Genomic DNA, 22,320 nt, shown 5'->3' on the forward strand with positions numbered 1-22,320 from the left:
ACTGTTTTGGGCCAAACACGACATTATACATCAACAACCCATCATTGACTTGATTTTTTTTTTTTTTTTTTAAAGAAACATTTTTTCGGCACTAAACTCAAGAAAGAAAAGATTTGATTGGGTTTTCCAACATGATAGATGAACCTTTCTTGATGAAAATGATCCTTCGTAGAGCTAAATTGCCATTGAACTGATCATTATATCTAACAATCGTACCATTGTGACCAGCATAAGGGTCATTCATGCCAGCGTATTGCATTATGGCAGTGATCTCCAAACTGTGGCCCCTTGCTTGCCTTTATCCAGCCCTTGTGGCAATATTGCCCTCATTGATGTAAGGCATTATTCCACCTACTGACGACAATGATGAAGCGCCCTTCATTCCTCTGACACCAACAATGGGACACTATTTCATCCACTGGCACCAACAATGGGGCATACTTTCTTCCAATGATATAAATGTTCGAACACTATTCCTCTCTCCAGCACCAAGGATGGGACACTATTCCATCCAATGACACCAATGATGGGGCACTATTCCATCCAATGACACCAATGATGGGACACTATTCTATCCAATGACATCATTGATGGGGCACTATTCTATCCAATGACATCATTGATGGGACACTATTCTATCCAATGACACCAATGATGGGGCACTATTCTATCCAATGACATCATTGATGGGACACTATTCTATCCAATGACATCATTGATGGGACACTATTCTATCCAATGACACCAATGATGGGGCACTATTCTATCCAATGACATCATTGATGGGGCACTATTCTATCCAATGACATCAATGATGGGACACTATTATATCCAATGACACCAATGATGGGGCACTATTCTATCCAATGACACCAATGATGGGGCACTATTCTATCCAATGACACCAATGATGGGGCACTATTCTATCCAATGGCACCAATGATGGGGCACTATTCTATCCAATGACATCATTGATGGGACACTATTCTATCCAATGACACCAATGATGGGGCACTATTCTATCCAATGACACCAATGATGGGGCACTATTCTATCCAATGACATCATTGATGGGGCACTATTCTATCCAATGACATCAATGATGGGACACTATTCTATCCAATGACACCAATGATGGGGCACTATTCTATCCAATGACATCATTGATGGGACACTATTCTATCCAATGACACCAATGATGGGGCACTATTCTATCCAATGACATCATTGATGGGACACTATTCTATCCAATGACACCAATGATGGGGCACTATTCTATCCAATGACATCATTGATGGGACACTATTCTATCCAATGACACCAATGATGGGGCACTATTCTATCCAATGACATCAATGATGGGACACTATTCTATCCAATGACACCAATGATGGGGCACTATTCTATCCAATGACATCATTGATGGGACACTATTCTATCCAATGGCACCAATGATGGGGCACTATTCTATCCAATGACATCATTGATGGGACACTATTCTATCCAATGACACCAATGATGGGGCACTATTCTATCCAATGGCACCAATGATGGGGCACTATTCTATCCAATGACATCATTGATGGGACACTATTCTATCCAATGACACCAATGATGGGGCACTATTCTATCCAATGACACCAATGATGGGGCACTATTCTATCCAATGACATCATTGATGGGGCACTATTCTATCCAATGACATCAATAATGGGGCACTATTCTATCCAATTACATCATTGATGGGACACTATTCTATCCAATGACACCAATGATGGGGCACTATTCTATCCAATGACACCAATGATGGAGCACTATTGCTCCCACTGACACCAATGATGTGGCACTATTCCTCCTACTGACAATGATGGAGCACCCTTCATTCCTCTGACACCAACATTGGGGCACTATTTCTTCCACTGACACCAATGATTGGGCACTATTTTATCCACTGGCACCAACAATGGGGCATGCTTTCTTCCACTGATATAAATGTTAAAACACTATTCCTCTCTCCAGCACCAAGGATGTGGCACTATTCTATCCAATGACACCAATGATGGGGCACTATTCAGCCCCACTGACACCAATGACTGGGCACTATTCCTCCCACTGACACCAATGACTGGGCACTATTTCTCCCACTGGCACCAACGGTGGTGCACTATTCCTCCCACTGACCAGCGGCTGCTCATAAGGAGCACAGGGGTGCCGCCCCCCCTGATCCATGCACACAGCCCACATTTCAATGGGAGGTTTTTGTTTTTTTAAGCATATGCTTAGAGCCTGAGGCTCTAATTGGCTTCAAAAAGTGTGGTCGCTAATGTTAAAGGGCCCTGCGCCCCGAGACCACCCTCTTCTTTGACATTAGTGAATTAACATTCGCTAAGGTCTTCCTGCTTCTCTTCCCGGCCAATCAGGAAGCAGGAGGAGACCCGATTGGCCGGGAGTCCTAAAACCCGATTGGTCAGGAGCCGTGACCTGGATGGTGTAAGTGCGGGCTGGCAGACGGGCGGGTGCCCTGGCGGGCTGACAGGCGAGTGGGCGATCGATTGAGTGATGGGGGGTGAGTGGGCCAGCTTTGTTTGCCCCCCCCCCCCCCAAAAAAAAATTAAGCACCAGCCGCCACTGCAACTGACCCAATAATGGGGGCACTATTTCATGCACTGCCACCATTTCCTGTACCTAACACTCTATGAGAGGGGGCGATTCCTTTACCTAACACCCTATGAGAGGGGGCATTTCCTGTACCCAACATCCTATCAGAGGGGGCGTTTCCTGTATCTAACACCCTATTAGAGGGGGCGTTACCTGTACCTAACACCCTATGAGAGGGGAGCGTTTCCTGTACCTTAACACCCTATGAGAGGGGAGCGTTTCCTGTACCTAACACCCTATGAGAGGGGAGCGTTTCCTGTACCTAACACCCTATGAGAGGGGAGCGTTTCCTGTACCTAACACCCTATGAGAGGGGGCGTTTCCTGTACCTAACACTCCATGAGAGGGGGTGATTTCTTTACCTAACACCCTATGAGAGGGGGCGTTTCCTGTACCCAACATCCTATCAGAGGGGGCGTTTCCTGTATTTAGCACCCTATGAGAAGGGGCGTTTCCTGTACCTGACACCCTATGAGAGGGGGCATTTCCTGTATCCAACACCCTATGAGGGTTTTTACTGTATCTAACACCCTATGAGAGGGGGCGTTTCCTGTACCTAACACTCCATGAGAGGGGGTGATTTCTTTACCTAACACCCTATGAGAGGGGGCGTTTCCTGTACCCAACATCCTATCAGAGGGGGCGTTTCCTGTATTTAGCACCCTATGAGAAGGGGCGTTTCCTGTACCTGACACCCTATGAGAGGGGGCATTTCCTGTATCCAACACCCTATGAGGGTTTTTACTGTATCTAACACCCTATGAGAGGGGGCGTTTCCTGCATCTAAAACCCTATGAGAGAGGGCATTTCCTGTACCCAACATCCTATGAGAAGGGGCGCTTCCTGTACTCAACGCCCTATGAGATGGGTGCTTTCTGTGCCTAACACCCTATGAGAGGGGGCGTTTCCTGTATCTAAAACCCTATGAGAGGGGGTATTTCTTGTACCTAACACCCTATGACAGGGGGCATTTCCTGTACCTAACACTCTATGAGAGGGGGTATTTCCTGTACCTAACACCCTATAAGAGGGGGCGCTTCTTGTACCCAACACCCAATCAGAGGGGGCATTTCCTGTACCCAACACCCCATGAGAGGTGTGTTTTCTGTGCCTAACACCCTATGAGAGGGGGCATTTCCTGTATCTAATAACCTATGAGAGGGAGCATTTCGTGTACCCAACACCCTATGAGAGGTGGTGTTTCCAGTACCTAACACTCTATGACATCATCATATCACATTCCCAGATATCTCAGGAGACATTTTATGATGTTTTGAACTACAGGAATATATTAATGTTCCTCTAAATTGGGATCCTCTGCGCTCGATGCAAAGCAAAGCCAAAGTTGGAAAAAACATTAAAACTCAAGTCCTACCGCGTGAAGCCTCTTAACTGACTCTAATTACCTCATTACAGAGGATGGCGTTTGGGTTTAATTGCATCCCAATCATCAAGTGTTCTCTTATGAAAACTTCGCACAGCCAGGAAAAAGCTTTTAGCATCCGCTCTCCATGTAGGGCAAGGTTAAAGCTTTTATTGGAAGATTGGGGGGGGGGGGGATGGGGAATTATAAGAACCAGTGCAAACAAATGACACATCAATAAGAAATTCATAATTGCCGTTTTCATGATGGGGAAGGCACCGCCCCTTAGAACTGTAATTTTTTTTAAAAATGCAATTTTTTTGTAAATGGCCCAGAGCAAAACCTGGATAATAAAAAGGGGGGGTAGGCGGGGGTCACGGTTTTGCACGTGTGCACTGTCACTGGACCTCTTGGAGGTTCAACAGATTTACAGTACGCGGCTGCTTTTGGCTCCAGAAGAAAAAAGACCTCTAAAAACCACCAACTTCTCCAAAAAATAAATAAAAAATTGTATATAAAACACAGTAGGCACCTCTATATTTCTCCCATTATTTTTTTTGGGGGGGGGGGTGCTGCAAACCAACCAACCCCCCCCCCCCGTTGGTTGGTTGTCGGTCTGCGGCACCCCTGCCTACCCTGGTACTTACCCCATTGGTTGCAGGCGGCGGGCAGCGGGCTTTGTTTTGCGGGCTCCTACGGGTGGCGGGCAGTGAGCTTTGTTTTGTGGGCTCCTACGGACGGCGGGCTGGGGGCTCCTATGGGCAGTGTGCAGTGGCTCCTGTGTCCTCTGCATCACGGCGGCTTCTGCCGTGCAGCTCCTCCCGCCATGCGGCTCCTCCCAGGTGTCCAATAGGATGGCCTGCCCTTTCAGCCAAGCGGGCGACCGGTGTCAAAACCCGCTTCCTGATTGGCTGGGAGGAGGATCAGTGTTACAACAGCAAATACTGATTCGCTGTTGTAGTAACACACTTGGGTGGGTTCGGAGCGCACTCTATGCGACCCGAGCCCGCCCTATATTGAAGCCTATTAGAGCCTCTGGCGCCGGTGTCCTGAAAGGGGCCAGATGCATGGATAGGGGAGGCGGCGATGGACGGACGGCGATGGACGGACGGGGGTGGCGGGGGCGGCCCTTAATGGACAGGCCACCCTATGCTACAATATGTTACTATACTATTTTACTATATTATATGTTACTAATCTATACTATACTATATTACTATACTACAATATTTCACTATACTATACTATATTACTATATTAATAACATAGTCATATACTATAGCTTAGTAAGCTATACTAAACTATATTACTATGCGACAATATGTTACTATACCTTACTATATTATATGTTACTAACCTATACTATACTATGCTACAATATGTTGCCAAATGTTACTATATTATACTATATTACTAAATTATATGTTACTATACTATACTACACTATATTACTATGCTACAATTTTGTTACTATACTATACTACACTATATTATTATATTGTATATTACTTTACTACAGGCATACCCTGCTTTAGGTACACTCACTTTACATACACTGCGAGTGCACTTAAAGTAAAGTTGCAAATACAGACCTCACGCGTCGTGCAGCCGCGGTATGACCGTGAAGAGGCGGAGCTGCTGCCTGGAGTTTGTCGCCAGGCCAAGAGTTGCCAGCCATGCCCGCCAGCCAACCCAGAGCTACCCGCCGGCCAGCCCAGCGTTGCTGTCTAAACATAAGTGGATTACTGTACAGTACTATAAACTTCACTGTCCCCCCCCCCACTACAGCCCATGGCCCTCCAATATAGGCCCCGATACCCCCACGACAGCCCCTGACACCCCCGCTACAGACCATGATCCCCCCACAACAGCCCCTGATCCCCCCGCTACAACCCCTGATCCCCCACTACAGTCCCTGATCCCCCACTACAGCCCCTGATCCTCCCACTACAGTCCCTGACACCCTCACCACAGCCCCTGATCCCCCACTACAGCCCCTGATCCCCCACTACAGCCCCTGATCCCCCCGCTACAACCCCTGATCCCCCACTACAGTCCCTGATCCCCCACTACAGCCCCTGATCATCCCACTACAGCCCCTGACACCCCCACCACAGCCCCTGATCCTCCCACTACAGACCCTGAGACCCCCACTACAGCCCCTGATCCTCCCACTACAGACCCTGACATCCCCACTACAGACCCTGACATCCCCACTACAGACCCTGACATCCCCACTATAGACCCTGATCCCCCCACTACAGCCCCTGACATCCCCACTACAGCCCTTGATCCCCCCACTACAGCCCCTGATCTCCCCACTACAGCCCCTGATCTCCCCACTACAGTCCCTGATCCCCCACTACAGCCCCTGATCCTCCCACTACAGTCCCTGATCCCCCACCACAGCCCCTGATCCCCCACTACAGCCCCTGACACCCCCACCACAGCCCCTGATCCCCCACCACAGCCCCTGATCCCCCACTACAGCCCCTGATCCCCCCGCTACAACCCCTGATCCCCCACTACAGTCCCTGATCCCCCACTACAGCCCCTGATCCTCCCACTACAGCCCCTGACACCCCCACCACAGCTCCTGATCCTCCCACTACAGACCCTGAGACCCCCACTACAGACCCTGATCCTCCCACTACAGCCCTTGATCCTCCCACTACAGCCCCTGACATCCCCACTACAGACCCTGACATCCCCACTATAGACCCTGATCCCCCCACTACAGCCCCTGACATCCCCACTACAGCCCTTGATCCCCCCACTACAGCCCCTGATCTCCCCACTACAGCCCCTGACCTCCCCACTACAGACCCTGATTCCCCCACTACAGACCCTGATTCCCCCACTACAGACCCTGATCCCCCCACTACAGCCCCTGACACCCCCACTACAACCCCTGACACCCCCACTACAGCCCCTGACACCCCCACTACAGACCCTGACACCCCCACTAGAGACCCTGACACCCCCACTACAGCCCCTGATCCCCCCACTACAGCCCCTGACACCCCCCACTACAGACCCTGATCCCCCCACTACAGACCCCAATCCCCCCACTACAGCCCCTGATCCCCCCACAACAGACCCTAACAAACCTCACTATAAACCCTGGTCCCCCCACTACAGCCCCTGACACCCAGTTTTATTAAACTATACTATATTATATGATACTAAGCTATACTATACTATACTATTTTACTATATCATATGTTACTATACTATTTTGCTATATTATATGTTAATAAACTATACTATACTATACCCCCACTACAGACCCTGACACCCCCACTACAGACCCTGATCCCCCCACTACAGCCCCTACTGCAGACCCGGATCCCCCCCACTACAGCCCCTGACACCCCCACTACAGCACCCGATCCCCACTACAGACCCTGGTCCCCCCACTACAGTCCCTGACACCCCCACTACAGATCCTGATCCCCCACTACAGCCCCTGATCCCCCACTACAACCTCTGATCCTCCCACTACAGCCCCTGACCCCCCCACTACAGTCCCTGACTCCCCCACTACAGATTCTGATCCCCCCACTACAGACCCTGACACCCCCACTACAGCTCCTGACACACCCACTACAGACCCTTATCCCCCCACTACAGCCCCTGACACCCCCACTACAGACCCCGATCCCCCCACTACAGCCCCTAAAACCCCCACTACAGCCCCTGATCCCCCCACTACAGACCCTGATCCCCCCACTACAGACCCTGACACCCCCACTACAGACCCTGATCCCCCCACTACAGACCCTGATCCCCCACTACAGCCCCTGATCCCCCCCACTACAGCCCCTGATCCCCCCACTACAGCCCCTGACACCCCCACTACAGCCCCTGATCCCCCCACTACAGCCCCTGATACCCTCACTATAGCCCCTGACACCCCCACTACAGCCCCTGATCCCCCCACTACAGACCCTGATCCCCCACTACAGCCCCTGATCCCCCCACTACAGCCCCTGATACCCTCACTATAGCCCCTGACACCCCCACTACAGCCCCTGACACCCTCACTATAGCCCCTGACACCCTCACTATAGCCCCTGACACCCGCACTAAAGCCCCTGATCCCCCACTACAGACCCTGATCCCCCACTACAGACCCTGATCCCCCCAACTACAGCCCCTGACACCCCCCAACTACAGCCCCTGACACCCCCCAACTACAGCCCCTGACACCCCCACTACAGCCCCTGGTCCCCCCACTACAGCCCCTGACATCCCCACTACAGACCCTGATCCCCCCAACTACAGCCCCTGACACCCCCACTACAGACCCTGATCCCCCCCAACTACAGCCCCTGACACCCCCACTACAGTCCCTGACACCCCCACTACAGATCCTGATCCCCCCACTACAGCCCCTGATCCCCCACTACAACCTCTGATCCTCCCACTACAGCCCCCAACACCCCCACTACAGCCCCTGACCCCCCCACTACAGTCCCTGACTCCCCCACTACAGATTCTGATCCCCCCACTACAGACCCTGACAGCCCCCCTACAGCTCCTGACACACCCACTACAGACCCTGATCCCCCCACTACAGACCCTGATCCCCCACTACAGCCCCTGACACCCCCACTACAGACCCCGACCCCCCCCCACTACAGCCCCTAAAACCCCCACTACAGCCCCTGATCCCCCCACTACAGACCCTGACAACCCCACTACAGCCCCTGACAACCCCACTACAGCCCCTGATCCCCCACTACAGCCCCTGACACCCCCACTACAGCCCCTGGTCCCCCCACTACAGCCCCTGACATCCCCACTACAGACCCTGATCCCCCCAACTACAGCCCCTGACACCCCCACTACAGACCCTGATCCCCCCAACTACTGCCCCTGACACCCCCACTACAGTCCCTGACACCCCCACTACAGATCCTGATCCCCCCACTACAGCCCCTGATCCCCCACTACAACCTCTGATCCTCCCACTACAGCCCCCAAACCCCCACTTCAGCCCCTGACCCCCCCCCACTACAGATTCTGATCCCCCCACTACAGACCCTGACACCCCCACTACAGCTCCTGACACACCCACTACAGACCCTGATCCCCCCCACTACAGACCCTGATCCCCCACTACAGCCCCTGACACCCCCACTACAGCCCCCGATCCCCCCACTACAGCCCCTAAAACCCCCACTACAGCCCCTGATCCCCCCACTACAGACCCTGACAACCCCACTACAGCCCCTGATCCCCCCACTACAGCCCCTGACACCCCCACTACAGACCCTGATCCCTCCATTACAGACCCTGATCCCCCACTACAGCCCCTGATCCCCCCCACTACAGCCCCTGATCCCCCCACTACAGCCCCTGACACCCCCACTACAGCCCCTGATCCCCCCACTACAGCCCCTGATACCCTCACTATAGCCCCTGATACCCTCACTATAGCCCCTGACACCCCCACTACAGCCCCTGACACCCCCACTACAGCCCCTGACACCCTCACTATAGCCCCTGACACCCGCACTAAAGCCCCTGACACCCGCACTAAAGCCCCTGATCCCCCACTACAGACCCTGATCCCCCACTACAGACACTGATCCCCCCAACTACAGCCCCTGACACCCCCACTACAGAGCATGATCCCCCCACTACAGCCCCTGACACCCCCACTACAGCCCCTGGTCCCCCCACTACAGCCCCTGACATCCCCACTACAGCCCCTGATCCCCCCAACTACAGCCCCTGACACCCCCACTACAGAGCATGATCCCCCCACTACAGCCCCTCACACCCCCACTACAGCCCCTGACATCCCCACTACAGACCCTGATACCCCTCACTACAGTCCCTGACTCCCCCCACTACAGATCCTGATCTCCCCATTACAGCCCCTGACACCCCCACTACAGCCCCTGACACCCCCACTACAGACCCTGATCCTCCCACTACAGACCCTGTTCCCCCCACTACAGCCCCTGACACCCCCCACTACAGACCCTGATCCCCCCACTACAGACCCTGATCCCCCCACTACAGCCCCCACTACAGACCCGGATCCCCCCACTACAGCCCCTGACACCCCCACTACAGCCCCTGACACCCCCACTACAGACCCTGATCCTCCCACTACAGCCCCCACTACAGACCCGGATCCCCCCACTACAGCCCCTGACACCCCCACTACAGACCCTGATCCTCCCACTACAGCCCCTGATCCCCCCACTACAGCCCCTGACACCCCCCACTACAGACCCTGATCCCCCCACTACAGACCTTGATCCCCCCACTACAGCCCCCACTACAGACCCGCATCCCCCCACTACAGCCCCTGACACCCCCACTACAGACCCTGATCCCCCCACTACAGACCCTTATCCTCCCACTACAACCCTTGATCCCCCTACTACAGCCCCAACTACAGACCCTGATCCTCCCACTACAACCCCTGACACCCCCACTACAGACCCTGATCCTCCCACTACAGCCCCTGATCCCCCCACTACAGACCCTGATCCCCCCACTACAGACCCTGATCCCCCCACTACAGACCCTTATCCTCCCACTACAACCCCTGATCCCCCTACTACAGCCCCAACTACAGACCCTGATCATCCCACTACAACCCCTGACACCCCCACTACAGACCCTTATCCTCCCACTACAACCCCTGATCCCCCCACTACAGCCCCCACTACAGACCCTGATCCTCCCACTACAACCCCTGATCCCCCCACTACAGCCCCTGACACCCCCCACTACAGACCCTGATCCCCCCACTACAGCCCCTGACACCCCCACTACAGCCCATGATCCTCCCACTACAGCCCCTGATCCCACCACTACAGCCCCCACTACAGACCCGGATCCCCCCACTACAGACCCTGATCCTCCCCTTACAGCCCCTGATCCCCCCACTACAGCCCCTGACACCCCCACTACAGCCCCCGATCCCCCACTACAGACCCCGATCCCCCACTACAGACCCTGACACCCCCACTACAGACTCTGATCCCCCCACTACAGACTCTGATCCCCCCACTACAGTCCCTAATCCCCCCACTACAGCCCCTGACACCCCCACTACAGACCCTGATCCCCCCACTACAGCCCCTGATCCCCCACTACAGACCCTGACAACCCCACTACAGACCCTGATCCCCCCATTACAGACCCTGATCCCCCACTACAGACCCTGATCCCCCACTACAGACTCTGATCCCCCCACTACAGTCCCTAATCCCCCCACTACAGCCCCTGACACCCCCACTACAGACCCTGATCCCCCCACTACAGCCCCTGATCCCCCACTACAGACCCTGATCCCCCCACTACAGACCCTGATCCCCCCATTACAGACCCTGATCCCCCACTACAGCCCCTGATCCCCCCACTACAGCCCCTGATCCCCCACTACAGCCCCTGACACCCCCACTACAGACCCTGATCCCCCCACTACAGCCCCTGACCCCCCCACTACAGACCCTGATCCCCCACTACAGCCATTGACACCCCCACTACAGCCCCTGACACCCCCACTACAGACCCCAATCCCCCCACTACAGACCCCAATCCCCCCACTACAGGCCCTAAAACCCCAACTACAGCCCCTGACACCCCCACTACAGCCCCTGACACCCCCACTACAGACTCTGATCCCCCCACTACAGTCCCTAATCCCCCCACTACAGCCCCTGACACCCCCACTACAGATCCTGATCCCCCCACTACAGACCCTGATCCCCCCACTACAGACCCTGATCCCCCCACTACAGACCCTGACACCCCCACTACAGACTCTGATCCCCCCACTACAGCCCCTGACACCCCCACTACAGACCCTGATCCCCCCACTACAGACCCTGATCCCCCACTACAGCCCCTGATCCCCACTACAGACCCTGATCCCCCCACTACAGCCCCTGATCCCCCCACTACAGCCCCTGATCCCCCCACTACAGCCCCTGATCCCCCCCACTACAGACCCTGATCCCCCCACTACAGACCCTGATCCCCCCACTACAGACCCTGATCCCCCCACCTCAGACCCTGACCCCCCCACCACAGACCCTGACCCCCCCACTACAGACCCTGACCCCCCCACTACAGACCCTGATCCCACCACTACAGACTCTGATCCCCCCACTACAGACTCTGATCCCCCCACTACAGACCCTGATCCCCCCATTACAGACCCTGACATCCCCACTACAGACACTGATCCCCCCACTACAGCCCTTGACACCCCCACTACAGCCCCTGACACCCCCACTACAGACCCCAATCCCCCCACTACAGGCCCTAAAACCCCAACTACAGCCCCTGACACCCCCACTACATACCCTGATCCCCCCACTACAGACCCTGATCCCCCCACTACAGACCCTGATCCCCCCACTACAGACCCTGATCCCCCGCTACAGACCCTGATCCCCCGCTACAGACCCTGATCCCCCGCTACAGACTCTGATCCCCCCCACTACAGTCCCTAACTCCCCCACTACAGCCCCTGACACCCCCACTACAGACCCTGATCCCCCCTCTACAGATCCTGATCCCCCCACTACAGACCCTGATCCCCCCACTACAGACCCTGATCCCCCCACTACAGCTCCTGACACCCCCAATACAGACTCTGATCCCCCCATTACAGACTCTGATCCCCCCACTACAGAATCTGATCCCCCCACTACAGACCCTGATCCCCCCCATTACAGACCCTGACATCCCCACTACAGACACTGATCCCCCCACTACAGCCCTTGACACCCCCACTACAGCCCCTGACACCCCCACTACAGACCCCAATCCCCCCACTACAGGCCCTAAAACCCCAACTACAGCCCCTGACACCCCCACTACATACCCTGATCCCCCCACTACAGACCCTGATCCCCCCACTACAGACCCTGATCCCCCCACTACAGACCCTGATCCCCCCACTACAGACCCTGATCCCCCGCTACAGACCCTGATCCCCCGCTACAGACTCTGATCCCCCCCACTACAGTCCCTAATTCCCCCACTACAGCCCCTGACACCCCCACTACAGACCCTGATCCCCCCACTACAGATCCTGATCCCCCCACTACAGACCCTGATCCCCCCACTACAGACCCTGATCCCCCCACTACAGCTCCTGACACCCCCAATACAGACTCTGATCCCCCCATTACAGACCCTGATCCCCCCATTACAGAGCCTGATCCCCCCATTACAGAGCCTGATACCCCCACTACAGACCCTGACACCCCCACTACAGACCCCAATCCCCCACTACAGCCCCTGATCTCCCCACTACAGACCCTGACAACCTCACTATAGACCCTGATCCCCCCACTACAGTCCCTGACACCCCCACTACAGCCCCTGACACCCCCACTACAGCCCCTGACACCCACTGTTACTAAACTATACTATGTTATATTTTACTATACTATACTATACTATACTATACGTTACTAAGCTATATTATACTATATTACTATATTATATGTTACTATACTACACTACACAATATGACTATGTTACAATATGGTACTATACTATATAAAGTGATAAATGAGATCCTTGGCTGATGCACAGACCTGCAGAAGAACTGGTTTGGTTTGGAGGACTCGCTGTCGGGGTGTCGGGTAGTAACACTGTAGGGAATCTTTCTATGGTAAGAATAGAGAATTGTGGGTAAAGAGCGCAGAGCTGGGAGGTATAATGAGATGGGCTACGGGAGAACCGTACAGAATTCCCAGGACAATCAAGTATGGAAAGACAAATATAAAACACAGAAATCTCTGCACAGGACACAGAAGATGACGATTGGACAGACTGTATACACATTAATAAATTGCATGTTGTCAATCATATACATTGCTCATAATACAGACATTTCATGACACCGATATATGACATCACACACATTATGGGGAATATAGCGGCTGCATGCAGGGAATAGAAGCAATGCAGAGAATTTGCTGTCCTGGCTTTCGTACACTTCCATAGACAATGTTTATATTGCACTTTTAGTGCATTTCCAATGTGTTGTAATAAAATTCCATAATGCGATTTTTCACGCGTTTCCCTCCTTAGTCACCCGGGGAAAAGGCAGGTATCGGTGCATTTGCAGATACTCCTACAAATGCCTAGTATCCGCACCGATACCAAAAACATTTTAATATCGATGCTTGACAATACAAGTTGTCCATTTTGCCAACGCGTTTCGGAGGCCTAGAAGTATCCCCCTTCCTCAGGGCTCAGATATTGTATATAAACTTAGGAGAACTCTAAAATGGTCGAATCACCACAAATAATTTTTGAAAAGAAATGAAACAAAGTAATAAAGTGCCCAGAAGCAAAATAGCAACAGCATCCCTGCAACAAGCAATAAAAACCTGACAGGGGTTCCAACGAATGACAGGAGAGAGCCAACTATGAGCTCTCTACAGACAGCAGCAATCTGACTATTTTTTTTCCCTCCCTGCATAGCAGGGAGTACAAACCAACACATTGCTTAGGAAAAGCAGCACACACAATACACACAGAAAACGTTGTTATTGTTAGGCGAACCTAACCCCTTCCCAGCCAGTGTCATTAGTACAGTGACAGTGCAAATTACTATCACTGTATTAGTGTCCCCTGGTGATGTCATTAGCAGTTCCCACCCCAATTAGTGTCAGATTTCCCGCCAAACCATCACAGTCCCTTTATAAGTCGCTGATCGCCACGATTACTAGTATAAAAAAAAATACAATTAAATTTAAATCCCAGTATATATCCCATAGTTTGTAGACGCTATAAAACTTTTACACAAACCAATCAAAATACACTTATTGGGATTTTTTTTTATTTTTTTTTACCAAAGACACGTAGCAGAATACATACATTACAATTGTAAAAAAAAATAAAAAAAATGAAATTGTAAATAAATAAATAAAAATTAAATAATAATAATAAAAAAAAAAAACTACTGCTATGTCCACCTCTGCAGTCCAGGTTTTAATACATTTTAAAATGTTTTTTTACATTTATTAATAAGAGAGTGTGTGTGTATATATATATATATATATATATATATATATATATATATATATAGACATGCATGCACTGATGGGCACTGATAGGCTGCACTAATGAGGAGGCACACTAAAATGCATCAATGGTGGGCACTGATAGGCAGCAGTGATATGCAGCACTGATGGGCACTGATAGGCTGTGCTGGTGAGGCGACACTGATGGATACTGCTGAGATGGCACTGATGAGGGGGCACTAATAAGCACTGATGGGCACTAATAGGCAGCAATGATGTGCACTGATAGTTGTCACTGATGGGCACTGATAGGTGGCACTGATATGGAGCACTGATGATGACTAATAGGAGACAATGATGTGCACTGATAGATGGCACTAATGGGCACTGATAGGTGGCACTGATTTGGAGCACTGATGGGCACTAATAGGCGGCAATGATGTGCACTGATAGATAGATGGCACTGATAGGTGGCACTGATATAGAGCACTGATGGGCACTAATAGGCGGCAATGATGTGCACTGATAGATGGGCACTGATGGGCAGCATTGATAGGCGGCACTGGTGGGCATCACTGATGGGGCTGCACTGATAATCATTGCACACAGCACCACTGATTGCCGCGCTGCACACCCCAGGGGTGCACACAAGTGATTTTTTTCTGAAGGAGATCATATGCTGTCCACTCAGAACAATATAACCCCCCCCTCCCGGCCGTCATTCTGCAATAGGCCTGACGGGAAGTGGTTAAAAAAGGAGCGTTTTGCGCCGCGTGCCTCGTGATTTTGTCATGCGACAATCGCGGACGAATCGCATTAGTGGGGTGCCATTAGGAATTGACCGCCCTACACACAGCCCACACAGGTGTGAATGGAGGCCAAGGCGCTGTTCAGCCGCTCTTGCGATTTTGAATGCGCAATTTACAACGTTTTCTCGTGTCACGTATAGGGCAGCCTATTGAAGTCTATGGGCGTCTGTTGCCCAAAAGAAGCTCCTGCTTCTGCTTGGGGTGAAAAGCTTAGTGTGATATTTCTTTTTAAACAGGTGTTTTACTGGGACTGCCACGCTATTCTGTCACATGGCAATCGTGGCTCATTTGGGGTGCCAGTAAGAATTATGGCACCCAAACACGCATTGTGCACTTTGACATGATTTTCTCCGCGGATTCTGCCTAATGTGAACTGGGCCCAAGGTGCAACTGAGGCATGCATTTTTTTTTGGGGGGGGGGGGGGTCGATCCCGTGCAGCACGTTTTTGACAGTCCATTCTTCTCAAGTAGACATCGTCACCCCCTGAAGAAGACATTTTGTTCAAACGCGTTGGGGTTTCTGTGTCCGCTAATATCATATCGTGTATTTGATCCATTTCCAATGTATTGCTACACTGGCTTCACTGTGTTTACTGTCATTCAGGCTTTGGAGGGGGGGGTGAACTGTGGCCAGTGGGAGTAGAAAATGCCCCAGTATCACTGACCCATCCCTTGGTTTTAATGGGTAGAAAAGTGGGAGTAATAGTGCTTAATCATTGGTTTTAATGGGCAGAAAAGTTCCCCATCATTTGGTTTTAATGGGAGGAGTAGTGCCCCCCATAGTTGGTATTAGTGGGAGGACTAGTGACCCATCATTGGTTTTAATGGGAGGAATAATGCCCCATCATTGGTATCAGAGAGAGGGATAGTGCCCCATCACTGGTTTTAATGGAATGAATAGTGCCCCATCATTGGTTTTAAAGGGAGAAATAGTGCCCCATCATTGGCATCAGTGGAATAGTGCCCCATTAATTGTGTCAGTTGGTGGAATAGTGCCCCATCATTGGTGTCAATGGGGGGGGGGGGATAGTGCCCCATCATTGGTATCAGTGGGAGGAATAGTGCCCCATCATTGGTGTCAGTGGGAGGAATAGTGTCCCATCATTGGTATCAGTGGGAGGAATAGTGCCCCATCATTGGTACCAGTGGGAGGAATAGTGCCCCATCATTGGTATCATTGGGAGGAATAGTGCCCCATCATTGGTGTCAGTGGGAGGAATAGTGTCCCATCATTGGTACCAGTGGGAGGAATAGTGCCCCATCACTGGTACCAGTGGGAGGAATAGTGCCCCATCACTGGTACCAGTGGGAGGAATAGTGCCCCATCATTGGTACCAGTGGGAGGAATAGTGCCCCATCATTGGTACCAATGGGAGGAATAGTGTTCCATCATTGGTACCAGTGGGAGGAATAGTGCCCCGTCATTGGTACCAGTGGGGGGGGGGGGGATAGTGCCCCATCATTGGTATCAGTAGGAGGAATAGTGCCCCATCATTGCTATCAGTGGGAGGAATAGTGCCCCATCATTGGTGTCAGTGGGAGGAATAGTGTCCCATCATTGGTACCAGTGGGAGGAATAGTGCCCCATCATTGGTACCAGTGGGAGGAATAGTGCCCCATCATTGGTACCAGTGGGAGGAATAGTGCCCCATCATTGGTACCAGTGGGAGGAATAGTGCCCCATCATTGGTACCAGTGGGAGGAATAGTGCCCCATCATTGGTACCAGTGGGAGGAATAGTGCCCCATCATTGGTACCAGTGGGAGGAATAGTGACTCATCATTGGTACCAGTGGGAGGAATAGTGCCCCGTCATTGGTACCAGTGGGGGGGGGGGGATAGTGCCCCATCATTGGTATCAGTAGGAGGAATAGTGCCCCATCATTGCTATCAGTGGGAGGAATAGTGCCCCATCATTGGTGTCAGTGGGAGGAATAGTGTCCCATCATTGGTACCAGTGGGAGGAATAGTGCCCCATCATTGGTACCAGTGGGAGGAATAGTGCCCCATCATTGGTACCAGTGGGAGGAATAGTGCCCCATCATTGGTACCAGTGGGAGGAATAGTGCCCCATCATTGGTACCAGTGGGAGGAATAGTGCCTCATCATTGGTACCAGTGGAAAGAATAGTGCCCCATCATTGGTACCAGTGGGAGGAATAGTGCCTCATCATTGGTACCAGTGGGAGGAATAGTGCCCCATCATTGGTATCAGTGGGAGGAATAGTGCCCTATCATTGGTATCAGTGGGAGGAATAGTGCCCCATCATTGGTACCAGTAGGAGGAATAGTGCCCCATCATTGGTACCAGTGGGAGGAAGAGTGCCCCATCATTGGTATCAGTGGAGGGAATAGTGCCCCATCATTGGTATCAGTTGGTGGAATAGTACCCCATCATTGTTGTCAGTTGGTGAAACAGTACCCCATCATGGGTGCCAGTTGGTAGAATAGTGCTCAATCATTAGTGTCATTTGGTGGAATAGTGCCCCATCATTGGTGTCAGTTGGTGGAATAGTGCCCCATCATTAGTGTCAGTTGGTATAATAGTGCTCCATCATTAGTGTCATTTGGTGGAATAGTGCCCCATCATTAGTGCCATTTGGTGGAATAGTGCCCCATCATTGTGTCAGTTGGTGGAATAATGCCCCATTATTGGTGTCTGTTGGTGGAATAGTGCCCCATCATTGGTGTCAGTTGGTGGAATAGTGCTCCATTATTAGTGTCAGTTGGTGGAATAGTGCCCCATCATTAGTGTCAGTTGGTGGAATAGTGCCCCATCATTAGTGTCAGTTGGTATAATAGTGCTCCATCATTAGTGTCATTTGGTGGAATAGTGCCCCATCATTAGTGCCATTTGGTGGAATAGTGCCCCATCATTGTGTCAGTTGGTGGAATAATGCCCCATTATTGGTGTCTGTTGGTGGAATAGTGCCCCATCATTGGTGTCAGTTGGTGGAATAGTGCTCCATTATTAGTGTCAGTTGGTGGAATAGTGCCCCATCATTAGTGTCAGTTGGTGGAATAGTGCCCCATCATTAGTGTCATTTGGTGGAATAGTGCCCCATCATTGGTGTCAGTTGGTGGAATAGTGCCCCATCATTAGTGTCAGTTTGTAAAATAGTGCTCCATCATTAGTGTCATTTGGTGGAATAGTGCCCCATCATTAGTGCCATTTGGTGGAATAGTGCCCCATCATTGTGTCAGTTGGTGGAATAGTGCCCCATTATTGGTGTCTGTTGGTGGAATAGTGCCCCATTATTGGTTTCTGTTGGTGGAATAGTGCCCCATCATTGGTGTCAGTTGGTGGAATAGTGCTCCATTATTAGTGTCAGTGGGAGGAATAGTGCCCCATCATTAGTGTCAGTTGGTGGAATAGTGCCCCATCATTGGTGTCAGTTGGTGAAACAGTACCCCATCATTGGTGTCAGTTGTGGAATAGTGCCCCATCATTGGTGTCAGTTGTGGAATAGTGCCCCATCATTGGTGTCAGTGCCCCAAGAACCATATAAAGGCAAGAAAAGGGCCACATCCGGCCCCCGTGTTGCACTGCTGTAGGTTATTGAATATTGCTTTTGTTCTACCTTGTCGAATAATTTGTATGTAGCAAAAAAAAAAAAAAAAGAAGGATTCCCTTTCCCCCCAACAATCCACAATCTGCTCAGTCTCATCTCACCAGTTTATAAAGCAAAATATTTCAAGACTATCAAATAAAGAAAAACAAAATCCAACCAATAATAATAAACAAAAAGAAACATTATAACAACTATCCCAGCAAGGTGTAACAAAACGCACTTCGGGGAATCTAGGGCACAACGTGTGTAAAAAGATATACAAAGATCCAGGAGCTGGAAAAGGAAGAAAACCACCCCAAAAACTCACATCTCGTCCTCCTCCGAATTGTCCTGGGGATGAGGTCCCTGACGGACTTCAGCATACATCCGGCTGTCTGTGGGATAAACGCCATCTTCCACGTGGAAAGCCCGCAAATTTCTGGTTGAATTTGTTGTTGCCTCTTTTTTTTTTTCTTGTAAAAAGCTTCTTTTTTTTTTCTTCCCCCCCCGGAGTTGCGGTGCAGCGAGTGTTTGGCGCTGTGACGGTAATTAGGGGGGCGGCTTTTGTCTTTTAATTCAGCAATCCGGCAAAATCCTGCAGTCTAGTCACACTACAGACTGCAGAAGTCTGCGGCGGCGGAGAGGTAGAGGAACAACATTGGCTTTTTTATCACTGCAGATGTGTTTTAGACGCAGAGACCTCCGCTGGAAATGAAGCATGTCAAGGCCGTGTTACGCCATTTATCATCGGAAGAGGCGAAGGGGAAGACCGCAGGGGGAAAAAAAAAAAAATCAACTTTTATTGCAGGACTGCGAAGATTTAAATTTGCCAAGCTGTTGATATTCCAAACATTTCGGCTTTTTTTTTTTTTTTCCGAATACCAGCAGCGGTTGGGTTTATAAAAGAATGTGAATACGGTAAAAACCTTGGTTTGAGAGTAATTTGGTTTGAGAACGTTTTGCAAGACAAGCGACATTTTAATAAATACATTTTTTTGACTTGATCTACAAGTAGCTTCAGTATAAAAGAGAAGAGGGGCGCTTCTAGGTGTAGCAAAATGGTTACATTTAATGAAGGTACAACATTTAGCAACATATTGCTACACTTAAAGCGGAGGTCCACCCTAAAGTGGACCTTCCGCTCATCGGAACCCTCCCCCCCTCCGGTGCCACAATCGGCACCTTTCAGGGGGGAGGGGGGTGCAGTTACCTGGATAATCCAGGTAACTGCACCCACTTCCGGGATAGCTCTCTGCGGAAAGGGGCGTAACTTACGCCCCTTTCCGCAAGTGCCCGCTCCTTCCCGCAAGTGCCCCGCTGCCTGCTGGGAAACACACAGATCCCAGAGGCAGCGGGGAGCGTCCTTATTGCGCAGCGCGATTCGCGCATGCGCAGTAGGGAACCGGGAAATGAAGCCGAAAGGCTCCATTTCCTGATTCCCATACCCAAGATGGCGGCGGCAGGACCCGACAGACGACCTAGAGATCGGCTTCGGGTGCCGACATCGCGGGCACGCTGGACAGGTAAGTGTCACTATTTTAAAAGTCAGCAGCTGCAGTATTTGTAGCTGCTGGCTTTTAAAAAAAAAAAAAGAGTCCCGGGGGACTCCCGCTTTAAGCCTCGTACACACAGGGCCGGATTAACATAGGGGCTATTGGAGCTGCAGCTCCAGGCCCCTTTCTCAAGATAGGCCCATTTGCCCAAAAAAAAGAAAAAAATCAAAAAAAAAAAAAAAAAAGATCGACTTTGAGGATTGTAGCTCGGCGATCAGGAGTCACAGAGACCCCATATTTGGTGGGTAGGTAGCTAACGACCCACCCTAGCACTGGTTAAAATATGGGGCTGCTATCATATATAGTTCTGGAGATATGGGGCTCCTTGCACAGCCTGTCAGAAGCTACATACAGAGCAGCAGTATAAATACAAGCTAGAACACTCTGCAGCAGACTGAGAGGATGGACTCACAGAGCTTATAATAATTATTTGTATATTACTTATGATAATTAACCCCTTGCCACCCAGGCCCATTCTGAGACTTCTCTCCTACATGTAAAAATCATCATTTTTTTATGCTAGAAAATTACTCAGAACCCTCAAGCATTATATATTGTTTTAGCAGAGACCCTATGGAATAAAATGGTGGTATTTGCAACTTTTTATGTTGGAAAGAAACTGTTTCATTCATAAAAAAAAACACTAAAGTTATCACGATTTTTTGTTGTGTATTAAGCCATGCTTTACATTTTTTTACAGGTTACATGTTTAGAGTTACAGAGGAGGTCTAGTGCTAGAATTATTGCTCTCGCTCTAATGATCTTGGCGTATGTGACCTGTGTGTATCTGGCTCTGATACTAACCAGTGCCTACCCAGGGACTGACTAGTATCTCTCCCCAGCCTGTCCCCACACACCCTCTCACCTGCTGACCTGTGAATGGGGCAATCACTCCTGCAGTGTTATTGTGTTCTGCTAGTGAATACAATGATTAGTGTTGCTAACTATAGCTGGCAGCACTGATTGTTTTGGGGAAAACCTGACAGGCTGGTTTCACTCAAGTCGGTTAATAGGTTGACTTGTGTAACACCAGCTAGCCCATACATAGATCGACTATGGCTGGTCTCTGCTTAATTGGTGTAATTTCAATCCATGTCTGGCCCGCTTAACCACTACGCAGTCCCTAAACATCCTTCCACAAACCTTTACATTTTTCCTTCCCAGATTACTTCATCCTCCTCTCCTATACATAGTGCCCACTGTCATACTCTCCACACTTCTCTCCTATACATAGTGCCCACTGTCATACTCTCCACACTTCTCTCCTATACATAGTGCCCACTGTCATACTCTCCACACTTCTCTCCTGTAAATATTACTCACTATCATACCCTCCATACTCCTCTCATATACATAAAACCTTTGGA

At 50.8% G+C, this 22,320-nt stretch overlaps 1 protein-coding gene across 4 annotated transcripts in view; it reads right to left on the minus strand.

Moving 5' to 3' along the window:
• Positions 1–22,320, minus strand: part of KCNIP2 (potassium voltage-gated channel interacting protein 2) — a 564,205-nt gene that overhangs the window by 59,707 nt on the left and 482,178 nt on the right. The window contains exon 1 of one of the 4 annotated variants that reach the window (XM_077455684.1): positions 19,729–20,021. The exons of the other annotated variants lie outside the window; for them this stretch is intronic. Within the exon in view, the coding sequence (XP_077311810.1) occupies positions 19,729–19,813 (85 nt within the window). The 5' untranslated portion in view covers positions 19,814–20,021. Of the gene's footprint in view, positions 1–19,728; positions 20,022–22,320 lie in introns of those variants that run through there. 4 annotated transcript variants of the gene reach the window in all.

This window comes from Lithobates pipiens, unplaced genomic scaffold (assembly GCF_037356315.1).
Source record: "Lithobates pipiens isolate NorthernLeopardFrog02 unplaced genomic scaffold, aLitPip1_a1.2 Scaffold_25, whole genome shotgun sequence".
NCBI classification, from domain to species: domain Eukaryota; kingdom Metazoa; phylum Chordata; class Amphibia; order Anura; family Ranidae; genus Lithobates; species Lithobates pipiens.